The sequence below is a fragment of the Ixodes scapularis genome, unplaced genomic scaffold, assembly GCF_016920785.2.
Source record: "Ixodes scapularis isolate PalLabHiFi unplaced genomic scaffold, ASM1692078v2 PGA_scaffold12__126_contigs__length_90152505, whole genome shotgun sequence".
Taxonomy (NCBI): Eukaryota; Metazoa; Arthropoda; class Arachnida; order Ixodida; family Ixodidae; genus Ixodes; species Ixodes scapularis.
Genome location: NW_024609838.1, coordinates 46,121,749 through 46,139,355, shown reverse-complemented (window position 1 = coordinate 46,139,355; position 17,607 = coordinate 46,121,749). Strand labels below are relative to the sequence as shown.

The 17,607-nt window shown below is 47.9% G+C and overlaps 1 protein-coding gene across 1 annotated transcript; it reads right to left on the bottom strand.

The window, feature by feature from the left end:
* Positions 1-14,636: 14,636 nt before the first annotated feature.
* Positions 14,637-15,402, bottom strand: LOC121835210. Its single transcript, XM_042289196.1, has 2 exons — positions 14,856-15,402; positions 14,637-14,734 (listed from the first exon to the last, which is right to left on the bottom strand). The coding sequence occupies exons 1-2, from the start codon at positions 15,400-15,402 to the stop codon at positions 14,637-14,639; spliced, it is 645 nt and encodes a 214-aa protein (XP_042145130.1).
* Between the last annotated feature and the right edge of the window lie 2,205 nt (positions 15,403-17,607).

Genomic DNA, 17,607 nt, shown 5'->3' with positions numbered 1-17,607 from the left:
TCGCACACATATGATGTGCTCGGATCACCGTCGCCGAAGCAAAATGGCCGTTCAGGCCGTCAGTTAGCCCTGACAAGACGTAACAAATATTTTCACGCGAAGACCAAAATCATACCACATGGAAGAGTTTATTTGCTCTGCGTATGAACTTGCAAACCGAACAGCAAATATATCTTCAATATAAGCGGTGAAAAATGCGCACATTAATTTTTTTCTCTTCATTTTGTTACCTAAAGTAAATACCTAAAGATATAACATTTAGTGTGCCATCATCTATGCCAGGTCTTGTGTCTAGATTGAGTTTCTTTTTTTTCTCGATCGTCGCAATGACGTTCATGATCAGTGTCGTTCTCCTGAACGCAACGTGAAAGGTTCGAACCGCGGGCGACCCTTTGCCAAGCAGTTTTGTGAGCGTCGCTCACAGCCTCGGTATCCTTGGAACTTATAAGGTCCTTATATGTTTTCTTTTTTTGTGTTATTATTTCTTCATGCTTTTAATGAATTATGTATTTCCGGGCGTTTACTTTGAAAACTCTGAATAAAAAAATTTAATATTGTTACATCGTTATAAAAATTGGTAGTGGGAAGAAAAACAATGAATGAATTAAAATGTACTTGGCGCACTCATTGTGAAATTAATAGTTTGTGCGCCTAAACACCGCTCCAAGAAGTTCACATCAAATCTATATGCGCCGAAATGACTAAATACACGTCCTACGGCAAAAGAGCCTAATGCTCGTGCCACACGGGCAACTCAAAAGCCAGTTACAACGAATGGCATTCGAGTGGACGGCCAGTCAGCGCGAGAGACTCCGGGCATGGCGAATTCCTTGCGCGACAGATTGCGAGCTGATTCGCCGACCACACAAATGTCATTCGTTGTAAATGGCATTTGAGTTGCCCGTGTGGCAGGGATATTAGAACAGCTACTAATCCATAGTGTTATCTTTTTTTACTACAGCAGTTCAGACCATTTGGGAAGGGTGCAGATAGAAATGTGCATCTGCTCCAAACTGCTTGTGAGAGCAAAGAGCAGACTGGCTGCTTCGTCAATATTGTTTTGTTTTCTTTTCTCTCTTCGGTTATAGTCAACTTCCCCCGATTGCGGACACACCTGTTGTACAGCCAATAATAGATAATTCACAAGAGGGAGTAAGCACGATAAAGCAGAAGGTTATGTCAACGCAAGCTCTAAAGCTTAAAAATCGACGTACTACCTGGGTTCTACTCTGTTGGCCCTCATGCTGACAGTACGGTCGGAGCGACGGGCTCGCAGGATCAATCACCTGCATTTCTTTCGTCACCTGACTCCCCTCTCTGTACGTGAGTATGGACCAGAACATGATCACGTGGCAAAGAGTTGACGGTATGAGTGGTTTAACAAGCGCTTATCGTCCACCCCACTTTCAGCCTACGGGATGAATAGGGTATCGGGAAAACAATCCATCTGTCGGGCCAAGGCTGCGAAGAGAACCGACGAAGCGAATTTCACCCCCAGTGGCATTTCTAAAGAGAGTAGGAGACGGTGCCCACGGCTTAAATTGTTACGAAAGAGTCCCTCCTCGGGCGACGGGACCGCTTCTCAAGTGTCCAGGCCGGGTCGCCATCCTGTAAGCCCGATGTCCTTGTGAACAGAAATTTGGTGTCGGATGTCTCGGTGACAATATCCTTGGCGGTTTAACCCCCCTCCTTCGTTTCCCTCCCTGCTACTCTGAGTACATAGATATTTGCGTAAGAAGGGCCATCCGCGTGGAGAAGCTTTTAAAGTATGAGGTCTTGTGATAGTGATACCACTATGCTACGTTTCATTTTTCGGCTATGGTATCGACAAGGACGTTGTGCGCATAACTAATGACACCATAAAAATACTTAGAAACTTTGGATAGTTCAAATAATCAAAAAATAAGTGAAAACAAACCGAAAGCTCTCTTCTTTCGCCCCGAAACTAAATATTATGACCTTACATGCGAGAGCAAACTCCTCTCTTGTCGAACAATAGGAGGTTCCTTTAAAACATAGGGTTTGCTATTTTTGAAGTACATGTCGTGAATCAAACACGTCGACATAGATCGTAAACCGAAAACGTCGAACGACACCGGCAAGTTTCTAAACTCGCTTGTTTCGTTGACACTAGGCGTGGTTAGATACTTGATGTCGAATATGTGAAAACTTCCTGGGCCTATATATTCCCAAAGTTGTCTCGATATGATTTAAAGGGGAGGGAGAAAGAGGGGTTTGTGTGCGTGTGGGGGAGGGGGGGGGGAGGGGGGAGCGTCCTACCAAGTCCGAATTACCCGGCTTCGATATCAGCAGTGACTGTGGCCACGGCCATTGACGGCGGTGATAATATGTGTGTGCGTGTTGGGCGAGTCGAGAGCGCTTTTCTGGCCCCTTATAGCATTGTTTACTTGGACTTTTTGCAATATTTATAGGAGGAAAAGGGCGGGCTATCGAACCCATCCCTTCTCCCTCTGTTCGAACGCCACCCCAAAGTATATAACGTTTTTTTTTTTTTTTTTTTTTTTTCAATGTCATGTTTATATGTTACGTTCGGTCGTGACAATACAATTGCTGTTAGCTCTTTAGTCGGACTGGCCGTTATCCTACAATACGCTTCACTAGGCATATTAGTTGTTAGCTGTTTGCAAACATAAGGAAGGGGTTTGCTTTGTTTCTGTCCTGTAGGAAAGTAGATTAAGGACCATATAACCCTAAAAATCGCCAAAAAGCGTTGTGTCTTGTTTTTCTTTCTCTTCTTTACAGCAATCTTCTTTTCACCCTGAAAGAAAAACAATTAGGCAAACTGGTGTCCTAGATTTGCATAACTGACGGTGTATCAGAAAGTTTTCTTCAAGTTCAGCCGTCGCAACTGTACAAGATGTAAAGTCTTTTTTTTTTCTACAAATGTTTTTTTCGTCTTAGACGCTAATTACGAGTTTTTTATTGTTTACTTCCATCCAAAAGAATGAAAAGTGAATAGAATAAATACTAAAATTTCGTGCTCATGAAAACTACGTAGTTATCGTCAGGACATCACAATTTGTAGCGCGTGAAAAAGGGGGCAAAGCTGGTTCTTTTAATGCTTTAGACGTGAATCTGGTAAGCTCATATAATATTCACAGCGACGGCCTAGAAATCCGCTTTGAAATTGTAACATTTATAAATTCCCTAACCTGAGAATGAATAAAACAGCGTTAAGCGATTACTAAGTTATCTGATAAATCCACGTTCAATAAAATCTTCAGTACCCCTCTAACACGAACGTTATTCATTGGCCTCTTTATACAGTATACTAGCACCGACGTTACGAGTGTCCTCTATACACAACACCAGCTTAGTTTGCAAAGCTTTCGGAGTCGGATATTTCAAGTGCGACCCTTGAAAATCTGAGTGAGAAGGTCTTGTGTTTTAGTTGCAAATCCAGGTTACATGCGTAAGCATATACACTTATATTTGGAAACAACCATACAGCATCTTGATCTTCAGATCTACCGACACACTCCAAAGGCAATGTTGTTATGTTTTGTTTGAAGCTTTGTGTTGTTAGGCACGTATTATTTGCCTTTAAATGAGGAAAATATAAGTTTGTCAGAGCTGACGGATCTGTATAAAATTGTACTAATATTCTTTCTCAGCATCACTAAAAAAATTTAAAAAAATCTTTACCACAAGCAGTAACCGACTTGCTGCTTAGAACATCTCCTTTTTCAAGCTATGTCCTCCTGCGCCTGACAGTGGACCGCACGACCAGCCGACCCAGTTGACCGCTGCTTACCGCACACGCAAAACTCTCTCTCACTTCGAGGGGAGAAGGGAGAAGGAAGCGGAACACGAATGGTGCTTAGCGCTCATCGGCTCAGCGCGTCCGACCCCGCTCCCCGCTTCTTCGCTTGTAGTCCGCTCATCGCGCCCATCTGGGGGTTCCTCGGGGAACCCAGCTGAAGCTTCAGCTTCCTGGGCGTTCACTCTCGGCTGGTAGGCCTACATCCTCCTCCAGCGAGAGTTGTTCCTCTTCCACGGGGCAGCAGCCTGTCCCCTCTCATGTACAGGGCTCACAGGCTGTTCCTCTTACCCAAGATGGGTCGGCTGTGTCTGCACCTGTCAGTGCTTCGCGGTCTCCTTCCAAGGAGAGGGGACCACGCTCCCGACCGAATTCTTCGGAGGGAGCGTCCTCATCCAAGGAGCGGCACGATTCTTGTGCCACTGCTCCAACACCCAAGGGGCAGGAGCAGGTGGACTTGGGCGATTGCCTGCCCAGTACCTCTGCTCCTCCGGTTGGTGGAGGTCGGGGCCGGGGTTTTCCACCTCGTGCCCAGAGCCACCCTAAACCGGCTAGAACAGCCTCCGCCCAGGAGGCAGAACCAATGGAGGAGGGTACTGACCCATCCACTCCTGCGTCTGACCCAGACGACATGGAGTGGCAGGTCCCCAAGGGCAAGCACAAGAGCAAAAAACCAATTGTACCACCGAAGTGACAATTATACTTTGCAAGGCTGATATGCTTTTTCAACAGAAATATCATCCTGCATCTTCAGTCACTACACTAACCTCACATCACCAAGTTATCTTGCTCATTCCCATTGCTCCACCTACTCCTAGGGACCAGCCGAGACAGAGGAGTAACGGCGACTCCCTCGCCAGTGGCCTCGGCCCAAAGTCTCGACGCCCTTGGAGGTCGGAGGGGGCAGTTCCATATAGACCAACCAGAGGACCACTGGCGACTCCCTCGCCTGGGGCTTTATTTTAGAGCGCAGCTCTTAGGGGCCCGTTCCCGGCTTGAGCGGCGTCGGCGTCGCCGTTGGCGTCGCCGTCGGCGTCGCCGTCGCCGTCGGCGTCGGCGTAACCAAGGTCACCCTAAGGTCACGCGACCCTCAAGGTCATCCCAAGGTCACGTGGCCCCCAAGATCACCCCAAGGTCACGTGACCCCCCCCCCCGAGGTCACGTGACCACCCCCCAGGGTCACGTGACCTCCCCGATGACGTCATCGTCACTGATGACGTCACCGGCATCCGCATCATCATCGTCATCATCACTGATGACCTCACCGGCATCCGCATCGTCATCGTCATCATCACTGATGACGTCATCAGTGACGATGACGATGCGGACTCCGATGACGTCATCAGCGAGGATGACGATAACGATGTGGATGTCGGTGACGTCATCAGTGACGTTATGACATCACTGGCATCGTCACGTGACCCTCCAAGGTCACGTGACCCCCAAGGTCACGTGACCCCCCCCAGGTCACTTCACCCACCAGTACCCTTCCCTCCTCCTCCTCAAGAGCTGCGCTCTAATTCGGTGTTACAGGGAGTTGTAAACGGCTTTCACTTTTTTAATTGTTTTTCCCCAAAGGTTCGGTCGGAGCTGCCTTCTTGCAGACTCATTAAATCATCATTCATGTCCATTTCCACTTTTACTAAATTTACCTCCTGTCACTGGCTTAGTTTTACTCTAGCTACCATTACACAAAGCTTGTGACTTTCTGGTAAAAAGCTAACTGCCTAATATTAATGTCTGTTTTTTTTACAATGGAACTGTCGTGGGCTTTTTTCCAATTATGACGACATCACCTTTTTAATAAATGAACACCACCCTGCTGCCTTTTGTTTGCAGGAGACACACCTTAAAGAAAGTCACTCAAATGTTCTCAGACACTTCAAAGTGTTCAGAAAAGATAGGTTAAACGCATCTGTAGCTTCCGGTGGTGTTGCAGTGGTTGTCCAACGCAGGGTCCCGTCCACTGAAGTGGCTTTGCAAACCTCTCTCGAGGCTGTGGCTGTCCGTTTGCTGCTTGACCGTGTGATTACTGTCTGCTCAGTGTATATCTCCCCGGGGTATCAGCTGCAATTTGAGGAGCTAGATAATCTAATTAGGCAGCTTCCGGTGCCTTACATCATTTTAGGTGATTTCAATGCACACAATCCTTTGTGGGGAAGCTCTAGAAGAGATTCTCGAGGGGCACTCATTGAACGGTTTCTTCTTTCGACAGGATTGTGTCTGCTCAACACAAAAGAAGCCACTTATTTTAGTTCACCAACTTGTAGTTTTACTTCCATTGATCTTTCGTTTTGTCATCCTTCATTGTACCCCCTGTTTTTATGGAAGGTCATCCAAAATCCATATGGGAGTGACCACTTTCCACTCATTTTAGAGTTTAACCATCCTTCTGCTGGTCTTTTAACACGTACCCCTCGTTGGAAGCTTGAAAAGGCTGACTGGTCAATCTTTACAGAAGCCTCGCTTATAGCATGTTCATCCCTTGATGATCTTTCCATCGACGACGTCACCGAGCACATTACTCAACACATCTTGCAGGCCGCTATGCTTGCCATTCCCATGATGTCCTCACATCTTCCAAAAAGGCCAAAGCCGTGGTGGAACGAAGACTGCCGCCAGGCAAAGAAAGAACAGAATCGTGCGTGGGGTATTCTCAGGCGTTATCCCACAGCAACTAACCTGATCGGCTTTAAGAAAAAAAGAGCGCAAGCAAGGTATATCCGACGGCAAGCCAAGCGGCAAAGCTTTAGAGGGTATGCTTCCTCAATTAATAGCAGTGCGTCCTCGAAGGAAGTTTGGGACCGTGTGCATAAAATTGAAGGCTCTTACCGGGTATTTTCTGCCCCACTCCTGAACCAAAGCGGAGTATGCCCTGCCAGCCTAGAAGAACAGGCGAATGTCCTTGGTGAGCATTTCGAATTTGTTTCAAGTTCTCAGCATTATACTCGGTCATTTCAGCGACACAAGCTACAGGCGGAGAAAAAGGCCGTTCCTTTGTCAGGTGGCTTGCAGGAGCCCTATAATTTACTATTTACACTTTTTGAACTACAGTTGGTACTTCGTTCGTCCAAACAGACGGCTCCTGGGCCAGACGGCATTCATTACAAGATGCTTCAGCACCTCCATCCATCAACTCTTGAGCTTGTTTTATATTTGTTCAACCGCATTTGGCTTGAAGGTTGCTTCCCCTCATCTTGGAAGGTGGCTATCATAATTCCCCTGCTGAAGCCAGGAAAGGATCCTACCTGTGCATCTAGCTTTAGGCCGATAGCTCTCACGAGTTGTTTTTCAAAGACATTAGAAAGGATGATAAATAAAAGGCTTATATTTTATTTAGAAAGAAACAAGTTGCTTGACCGTTACCAGTGTGGATTTTGCTCAGCTCGATCGACGGTTGACCATCTGGTCCGCTTTGAGACTGCTGTGCGAGAGGCCTTTGTAAATAGACAACATTGCTTCTCTGTCTTTTTTGACTTGGAAAAAGCATCTGATACAACCTGGCGCTACGGCATATTGCAGTATTTTTTCAACATTGGTCTTCGGGGCAGAATGCTAGGTGCCATCCATAGTTACCTCCGGGATCGCACTTTTCGTGTGAAGCTTGGGGCAACTCTTTCTAAAGAATTCTCGCAAGAAAATGGAGTCCCACAAGGCGGTGTGCTTAGCGTCACACTTTTTATCGTAAAAATGAATTCAATTTCTCATATTATACCGCCATTTGTTCAGTACTCGCTCTATGTTGATGATGTACAAATTTCAGTCTCATCTTGTAATCCGTCCATCTGTGAACGGCGACTTCAACTTGCAATAAATAATTTGGTCAAATGGGCGGATGTAAATGGTTTTAGGTTTTCTCCTGAGAAAACGGTTTGTGTGTGCTTCTCTCGTCGCCGCGGAATTTTACTTGAGCCTTCCTTAACTATGTATGAAGTCCCTATTGCAGTAAAAAAGGAACACAAGTTTTTAAGTCTTATATTTGACTCAAAAATGACATTCATTCCACATGTTAAGAGCCTCAAAATGAAATGTATAAAATTACTTAATATACTAAAGGTCTTGTCGCACGTATCCTGGGGGGCTGATCGGTGTTGTTTATTGCGCATCTACCGCTCAGTCGTGCGGTCTCGACTTGATTATGGCAGTATTGTGTACGGCTCCGCACGGGCATCGGTTCTCAAGATGCTGGACCCAATTCATCATCAGGGGCTCCGACTTTCCACTGGTGCTTTTCGCACATCTCCAATACTCAGCCTATATGTAGAGGCAAATGAGCCCTCACTGGAGAAAAGGAGGTTTGAATTAGGCTTCATGTATTCTCTGCGAATTAGGTCTGTTCCTGGTCACCCGACCCTGGACTGCATAGAACAAGTACACTATGAGCAGACTTTCATAAACAAGCCTTCATTTGTTCCACCTCTCGCCATGAGAATTCGTTCTTCTGCTGAGTCCGTAGGGCTGGATGTGCTACCCTCAGTTGTGCAGCGCTTGAACTCAGTAGCTCCTTGGGACCTCACGCCCCTCCACTGTGAGTTGAAATTAACAAAATACAACAAGAAAGAGACCCCTAATGAAGTTCTGAGACAAGAATGTTTCGAACTCCAGGACCAGTACCGAGACTTCACAAGTTTCTACACTGATGGGAGCAAAACTGATTCTTATGTAGGCTGCTCAGTGGTAGGGCCTTCCGTGAAGTGTGTCAAAAGAATTAATAATAATGCCTGTATTCTTTCCGCAGAGCTTTACGGCTTAATCCTTGCCATAGACCACATTCTTAAAAAGAAGATCCGTAAGTCAATTGTTTACACTGACTCACTTAGTGCTTTACGAGCTCTGGACACAACGGCGGATGTTCAAAATCCACTTGTTCTAGAAATAAGGAACCGGTTACATTCAGCATCAAAAGGGAACAAAGAAATAACATTGTGCTGGGTCCCTTCCCATGTAGGAATTCCTGGGAATGAGGATGCTGACCGTGCAGCGAGCACTGCTAAGGATCGGCAAGTGGATCTGCACAAGATACCCTACAGAGATTATAGACATGCCCTGAAAAAATCTACAAAGTGCAAGTGGCAAGAGGAATGGAACCAAGAAATGAACAATAAGTTGCATGCCGTAAAACCTTTAATTCAAGAATGGGAGAGTGCACGTCATCGTGAGCGATTTTATGAGGTGGTATTATGTCGACTCCGAATCGGTCATACACGTCTTACCCATGGGCACCTTTTGCAAGGGGAGGATGCTCCAGAGTGTGAACACTGTCACATACCATTAAGCATCCTGCACATTTTACTTGTATGCCCTTTTTCTATGACCAAGAACGCCACAGACACTTTGTTAAGATTTACCAAGAGCATACACCATTACATCTCGCCATTTTACTCAGCGATGAGCCATTGATTCCACACAAGTGTGCTTTCAACTTTCTTAAGGATGTAAGACTCCTGGACCAGCTATAATTTTAATAGTTTGTCGTATTCATTGCCACATCTTATGCGCTTGTACTTTCATGATCATTGTTTTATTAAATTACAAGCTACTATAGCTCTTACTTCTCTTTAACGTTGATTTCAGCAATAGTCCTAGTTGTTGGCGCATTATAGCCTTGGTCGCTGCTGCGCCATTAAGCCCCAATCAATCAATCAATCAATAATTTTCTAGTGTGCTGTCTCCACTTTGTGTCTATACTCCTCATGTATAAATAGCTGAAAACCTTTCTGCCCATTGCTCCCCATCCATTTGCCTCAACCGATCCTCAAATTCTATCTTGCTCACCGCTTCCCTGCTCTCAAATGACGCCCATCCCATGTCTCCTTGTACTCCCTGGTTTGGCGTTTTGCAATGTGCCCCCAAAGCCAGCCTACCTACTCCGCGCTGTTTTATTTCTAGTCTTGCATGCACTTCGGAATTCATGCATAGCACTGCGTTTCCAAAAGTCAAGCCAGGCACCATGACCCCTTTCCAAATCTCTCTCACCACCTCATACCTGTTGTAATTCCAAAGTGCTCTATTTTTCATTACAGCTGCATTTCTGTTGCCCTCACCTATTATATACTTTTCATGCTCACTGAGATATTCTGCACTATCACATATCCATACTCCTAGATACTTGTATTTACTAGCGCTCTCAATAGTAATATTATGTACCTTCAGCCTCTCAACTTCATCATCGTTAAACATCATGACTGCTGATTTTTCACTACTGAATTCTAAACCTAATTCCTCTCCTTCCCTACCACAGATGCTCATTAATTCCTGCAACTCTGTCCTGTTGTTAGCCATTAGTACGATATCATCCGGATACATCAATCCCGGTAAGGATTACTAAATTTTTTGGCCTAGCTTACTGCACGAAAGGTCGAATCCAAGCCCACTCTTCTCTAGTCTATCCTCCAACCCTCTCAGATACAACATAAACAGCAAAGGCGATAACGGGCACCCCTGCCTAAGGCCTCGTCTTATCTCTAGTTCCCCTGTCGCCTTTCCTTTCCATGTTATAATTACCTTATTAGGGAGTTTTAGAATAGCGCGCGCTAAAGCTTTGCGTACGCAAAGAATAGCGTCGTCGCCACTGCGCATGCTCCGAACGCAAACCAGGCTTTGCGCTTTCCGTGCGCAATTTTAGCGTGCGCTATTTCTCGGAAATAGCTTGCGTACGCAAAGGGCCTTTGCGTTCCTCTAAAGAGGATTCGTGATGAGAAGCACAGTTAAAAACGAGATGAGAAGCACAGTGAGAAGCATGACGAGCACAGTTAAAAAAAAATGGCGGCCCCCGGGACGATGGCTGCCGTCGCTTTAATAATAATAATAATAATACTAATAATTTTTATTTGCACGGGAAATTTTGCCCACTCAGCGGCGTGCAAGGCTAGACAGAAAGGTTAGTACCCTTACGCATGTGCGCCTGCTAGCCCGCCGCTGAGTAGGTGTAAACATAAACAAACAGTAGTCGTAAGTACATGATAACGTATATACATGTATAAAACAACGAATAATCATAACCCAGAGGGGAAGATAAGAAACCTCGCTGTGCCCTACCCCACCCCCACGCGGACCACGGCGGAGGCCCCAGCCACAAGCCCAAACGCGCGAGCGCACCGCTGTGTGTGGTGCACCCCGCGCAGCCGAGCCCGCAACCGCGGCCTCCGCCACGCCCCGCCCCAGGGTGACACGAAGCATACGCGAAGCACACGGAGCACACGGAGCACACGGAGCACACGCGAACCTCTTACGGGACATCAACTTGTGAATAGGTGCTGGCCGTATCGTCTGCATAGCTCATGGGATTCCTCCCTGCCCCGCGGAAGAGGCATTGCGCTCCCTCAGCGGAACAGAGAGAAGCTCACCTACGCCTGCAGGGATCGCGGACAGGCCATGTCTTACAGTCCTGGCATGCAGTGGCTCAGGCTGGCCAGTACGTCTATTCACACGCACTGCCGTTGATAGGTACTATGGGGGAAAAATGAAATCCGAACAGAGGAGCGCGTGGCTCGCAATACAGGCTGCGCCGCCTGGAAGTGAACCTAGGAGCGAGGGTGCGTGGCCTACTTCGATGTGTTCACGCCCCTCGATTGGCGCTCACCCAGCTTCGGCTGTGCGCCTCTCAGTGCGCTGAAAGCTGTCACCGCTATCTTTGCCTGCTCGCTTAGTGCGGCGAGCTTCTATGCACCGCACGCGCTGAGCCAGCAAAGATAGCGGTGATAAAGCCCCTGTATACGAAAATGTAGCGACATCCTTTGAAGAGCGCCGCCCGCTATCTTGGAGCACTCCAGTCGGCGCTAACGTCGACGCGCGGGCGCGAAAGAGCAAGATATAACAATAAGAGTGAGCATAAGGGGGGAGGAGGGAGAAGGAATGCCTATTCTGTCGGAGCGCAGTGCATGCTATGAGCTCATCTCGCCAATCAAATAACGCCGACTGTGCAACGTCACGGCTTTCATCCTCTTTCTTTGAGCACATCCTTCGCGGCTGGTAGACCGTGACAGTGTGCTTTTATCCTGTGTGTATGCATTTTCCTGTCTTTCAGCCTTTGTCCCGCCCGCTCTAACTCAAGAATAAACCAAAAATAGGAAGGCCGTTTGCTATCTTGGAGCGATCTCGGTGGCGCCCCAGTCGGCGCGAGGCTGTAAAATAGCAAAACAAAAAGACAAAAGGTGTGCGCGTCAAAGTAGAAGGGAGAAGATGTCGCTACCTTTCTTATTCAAGCGGTGATAGCTTTCAGCGCACTAAGAGGCGCACTGCTGAAGCTTGGGACGTGCAGAAGGAGGGGCGTGAAACCGTTGGAGTAGGCCAGGCACCCGCGCTGCCCTCGCTCCTGGGTTCACTTCCAGGCGGCGCCACCTGTACCGTGAGCCACGCGCTCCTCTGTTCGCATTTCATTTTTCCCCGATAGTACGACCCGGTCAGTGAGCCGTCCAGAGTGCGGCAAACCAGGCGCACGCAAGCCATTCGCCGACGTTGCTCAAGTGGCCGCCACCCCGCAAGTTTAAGTCTGGTTGAATAATCCGCGTCCGTGGAGCCCGAAGCGCGTGTGCAAAGAATCCGGGAACCGCGTCCCTATGGTGGCTGGAAGGGGAAGTGTGGCGGCCGGGAGCGGAGGGCTGCACAGAGTTGCGATGAAAATAATAGGGGGCGCTGCGCGCAGCAGGCGAGTTAGCGCTGGCGTGCGGGGCATAGGAATAGAGCGCTGCGCGATATTTTCCCCTTGCTGCGAATACTGTAAAATAGTTGATACGCAAAAAAAAAAAAAGACAATTAGACGTTTTCTTTGAGAGCTGAATCTACTGACGCCTTGTTACGCAATAGAAAGGAAAGAAAAAAATTTTTTTGATTTACATTTAGAACAAATGCGCTGGAGCAGGTGAACGTCCACTGGGGAAATTGGACTTTTTTTTTACTTGATAACATTATGAATCTTGAACACTTCATATGCTTCAAAGTGCAGCAGAAGAAAAATGTGACGAACAAGGCATAGAATGTAGAACTCACTTTTATTTACTGTTTCAGATATTGCGTCAAGAATACAAGCCAAAGGAAGAAACTACTTGCTTCTAAGCAGCCTTTGTTTTGACCTTTTTCTTTCTCTGAAGAGTGCATGGAGAGGAGTTAGTAAGCGCGCCGAGTATTTTATTTCAATAAGTTAGCAAAAAATGTCCAGGAAAAGTGCGCATGCAGACAAACGTTTGATTGCCGCTTGATCTGGAGATGCCACACACTGAACTACAGGTTTTCCCGCTCATCCTAATCCAAACGACGTCCAATTTAATCCCAGTACCACCCAATTTAGCCCAAACGCCACACAATTTAATCCTTGCGCTACCCACTTTAATCCCGGGGTCAGTCATTTTAATCCACGATATATAGTATATGCAGTAATTGCATTCAGTGGTCGTGTTTTGCTTACACATTTGGTAACTTAGAATAATTGTTTATACTCTTAGATTTTGTGGGGGACAACTGATCATTTGATCACTATTGTGACTACCTGGAGTTACTGTCCCACTTTTGACGAGGCAAAATTTATATGTTTATTACTCTTTTTGCAAACCTGGAGTTACTATGGCGCACTCGAATTTATTTTAGCTTGCAATTTATGATTACTCTTTTGATTACTTCGTACTATTATTGCTCTAATTGATCTATAATAAGCTCTGTTGACATTGTTATTCCTCTTTTGATTACTTCGAGTTACTTTTGACCCATTGGCCATAAATTCAAATTAAACTTTATTACTTTCAGCTAATATTCAGCAAATTGAATTTTTATGTGATGGTTATTGACATTATGATTACTCTTGATTACTTTGAGTTACTCTGAATTCAATTGACTTTAATTCGGCCTAAATGACATTTGGTGACTCTTGTTTACTTTGTATATTTATAGCGCTAATTTATCGGTTGTAGCTCAGTCAGTCATTATTATTAGTCTTTTGATTACCTCGAGTTACTTTTATAATTTTTGGGGCTAAGATTTAATAAAATTATTTATTATTCGCTCATGACATTGCAGTTACTTGTTTTATTACTTTGAGTTACTATTGACCAAATGGACTTTAATTCCGCCTAATATACATTTTGGCTACTCGTTTGATTATTTCCTGTTATTATACCTCCAAATGATCTATAATAAACTCAGTTGACATTATTATTACTCTTTTTATTCCTTTGAGTTACTTTTAAACCAGTGGACCTGAATTGGACCCAAATGAGATTAGGACGACTCTTGATTACTTTGAGCTTATCTTAATACACTTATTTATTATTAGCCTAATGTATATTGTGATTACTCACAGCCAAAACAGCACAACAACCAAAACAGGAGAACTTGTAGCAGCCTCAGAAGAGCGCCTGCGCCCGCGAACCAACAGATCACCCGAGACCGCTGACTCGCCTGCAGACTGCAGCGCCCCTCGCGGTGGCGAAGATTTTCATCGCAACTCGCGCCATTCTCTCACACGGCGCGCATACGGCGCCCGTCACACTTCCCCTTCCAGCCACCATAGCGTCCCTGCACGCTCTCAATGCGGTCCACGAGATGCCGCTGAAACGGGGACCACACTGAGCTACAATACTCTAACGACGGCAGCACGATCGATGTATACAAGGTGCGGAAGGCCGAGGGTCCACATGGCCTGGACACCTGAGAAACAAACCCCATGGATCGTCGAGCCTTGGCCACGACACTGGCTATATGGACAGAAAAATCCAGTGTTCTCGTAAATGTGACCCCTAAGATGGTGAGAGAGTCGCATGTGGCTAGTGGTACACCGAGCAGATGGTAACAGGGTTTTTTCACCTTGCGGCCGCTGCTAAAGCGCATCACAGCACTTTTCGCGGGGCTAAGCCGCAGGCAATTGTCAGTCGCCCAGCCCTTTATGTTGTTGATGTAGTCTTGGAGGAGGAGGCAGGTGTCGGGGGAAGTAAGTGGGGCCAATATCGACGTGTTGTCCGCGTACTGGACGAGAGGGAACCTGTCGTCCCGGGCATGTCATTGACGTAGATTAAAAATAATGTAGGACCCAGGACCGACCCTTGTGGCACACCTGAGGGAACGTTCATCGCAGCCGAGCGCGCACCTCGGTAAACGACTTGTTGGCTTCTTCCGCTCAGAAAGTTCGACAGCCACTTCAGCAGGAAACCTTGGATGCCGGCGCCCGACACCTTGCGCAGCAGGAGACCGATGTCGAGGGTGTCGAACGCGTTGCTGAGATCAAGCTGAACGAGATCTGTCTCGGTGCGATTGTCGATGCAGTTGCTTACGAAATGGCTCAGGGTCGCCAGGGCCGTCTCGCAGCTACGGTTGTGTCTCAAACCGTGCTGTGACTGCGATAGGTAGCCAGTGCCCTCGAGGAAGTCGAGAAGTTGGCCGTTCACCACGCGTTCGAATGTGCGGCAGATGATCGATGTTATTGAAACCGGTCGATAATGCGTGACGTCGTCTGTAGGCTTTCCTTTTCCCTTGTGGATAGGGGTAACCAAGGCGTGTTGCCAGGAAACATGAACGGCTCCCACGTCGAAAAGACTCTGAAGCACACGGGCGAGCGAGGGCAAAGTGTGCTGCGTGATCATCTTGAAAAAGGCAGGTGCCACACCGTCTGGGCCAGGACATTGCGAATGCTTCATCTTGGACACCGCAATGCTCAGTGCTTCGGTTGAGAAAGTGATCTCCTCCAGGCTCGATGCGTCGGTGCCAGACGATGATGGTGCGAAAGCAGCGGAATGCGCAGACAGCCGCTGTCCGTCGGTGTTGTAGACTGACGAGAAGTGGTCTGCGAAGAGTGCAGCAATCTCACCGGGGGCATCGATCATTCTTCCGTTGGCGCTGAAGCTGGGACGTTGGCAAGGCCTTCTAAGTTGACTTACGTACGACCAGAAGACCTTAGGGTCGTCCTTTGCTTTTTGTGCTATCGTGGAGGTGTAGCGCTGGTGTGCGACATGAATGGCAGCCTTTAGAGCGCGCTGGTGGTCTTTTGCAGCACGTAAAGCTACGGGACAGTTGGAGCGGGAGGCCTTCCTGAAGAGTCCCCTCTTTATTCTCGCTGCCTTCATTATGTCGGAGGTGATCCATGGGCAATAATTTTTCCCGAGGAGCGGGTGCGGAAGGGCACGCACTCCTCCTGAATTGCTCCCGCCAGGTCGCACCACAGATCGAAATTACCAAGGGGGTCATCGCCAGTCGTCGTCATGCACCAAGGTGCGAGGTGTGCCAGGCGTGCTAGGTGGCCGTGGTCGGTCTGGTCGAACTTCCATAGTGTGCGTGCATGGTGCCCCCTACGTGGCAGCACAGCGGCATACGTCACCTCGATCGCCAGGTGATCGCTACCGGGCAGTCCCTCAGAAGTCTCACAGGAAACTATTCGGGTCGGGTCTACCACGAAGAGAAGGTCTAGAAAGCTGGAAGTTCCGTCGCGAGTTGAGTACGTCGATCCAGTGCACGCCTGCGTGAGGCCAGCTGATGACGCAATGTCGAGTAAGAAGTCATCCGAACGATCGCGGGGAACAGGCTCCTCGTGTGTGAACCAGTCAATGTGCGAGTTGAAGTCGCCGAATACACGTATGTTCTCATAGTTCCTGAGAGAAGCCGCCCGTAAGGATACCTCCAGCAGCCTGTATGACTCCTCCCGTATCGACGGCGGGCAGTAGACACAGCCCACTAGGACTGTGCTGTGAGGCAGGCAGAGCTCCACGAAGAGTGCTTCGAGATCGTGGTGTTCAAGGTCCGTGCGACGAAAAACGTGTGCCGACGCCGGAAAAGCCAATAGGACACCTCCCCCCCTGCGACACCTGTCTTTCCGGAACACGGTGTAAGCATTCGTGTCTAAAATTTCGCTGTCTGCTACACCTACGTTGAGCCAAGTCTGCGTGAGCAACACAACAGAACCTGGGGGCAACGAAGACACGTGTGCCTGGAGGTCTACCACCTTGTTTCGAATGCTTCGGCAGTTGCCGTACCAGAACGCTGTCACTTTCCTCCCTCCGCCGGACGATCTCCCGGTTGGAACAGGCGTAGGTAGCGTAGGAGGCTGTATCGAGGAGGCCACGGGAAGGTCAAACAAGTCGTCCGCGAAAGCGGGCAGGGAGCAACCCAGGCAATACCACAAATCGTTGCTAGAGCTCAACTTCCTGTACTCCGGCAGAGAGACATACACGCATGCACGGTGGGACCAGTGGTCACATGCATCACAGCACAGCGCAGCCTGGCAATCCAGAACACGTTTGGTACAACGGGTGCAGGCGGGGTGCCGAGGTCCTGGGTTTGAAGCGACGTCGCCCGAGAGAAGAACCGTCGCGTCGACCAGCCACTCGGTACTGAGGCAGAACAACAAGCAGGCAGCAAAGTGTCTCCATCGGGGGGTCGTAAGTCCTTTAAGCCTAACGGCAGCACCGGGCCCGTTCAAGCATCTCGCGTAGGACGCATCGGACGCGGTGGCGGCACACAAACCGAGACCGCGAAGGCCCACGCTGTTCGGAGGAGAGATACAGGTGGATGATGATGATGATGATTGGGGGCTTTATGGCGCAAAATGCTACGGAGGCCAAAGTGCGCCAAACTAGGTAGTTCATTCACATTCTAGATAAAATGGGACATTGTTCGTCATTATCATGGGTATTAGAGCTGGTGTAAAAAGCCAGTGCTAGAAATAAAACTGAGCACTCGTTCAGGATAAGAGGGTGATTTCCTAGTAACAGAACAGGGTGAAAAGGTATACGATATGTAAATAATTCAGGAAAATGATGCCGTCGTTTTTCATCAAGACCGGAACAGAGCCATAGAATGTGTAGGATGGAAACATCATCCCCGCAGTGTATACATCGGGGTGGTTCTTC

Excerpts from the sequence above, each read along its gene's own strand:
- LOC121835210 (XM_042289196.1), bottom strand. The coding sequence starts at position 15,402 with ATGAAGCATTCGCAATGTCCTGGCCCAGACGGTGTGGCACCTGCCTTT. Across the intron at positions 14,735-14,855 it reads CCAACAAGTCGTTTACCGAG|TACGCGGACAACACGTCGAT; the intron begins GTGCGCGCTCGG and ends CCTCTCGTCCAG.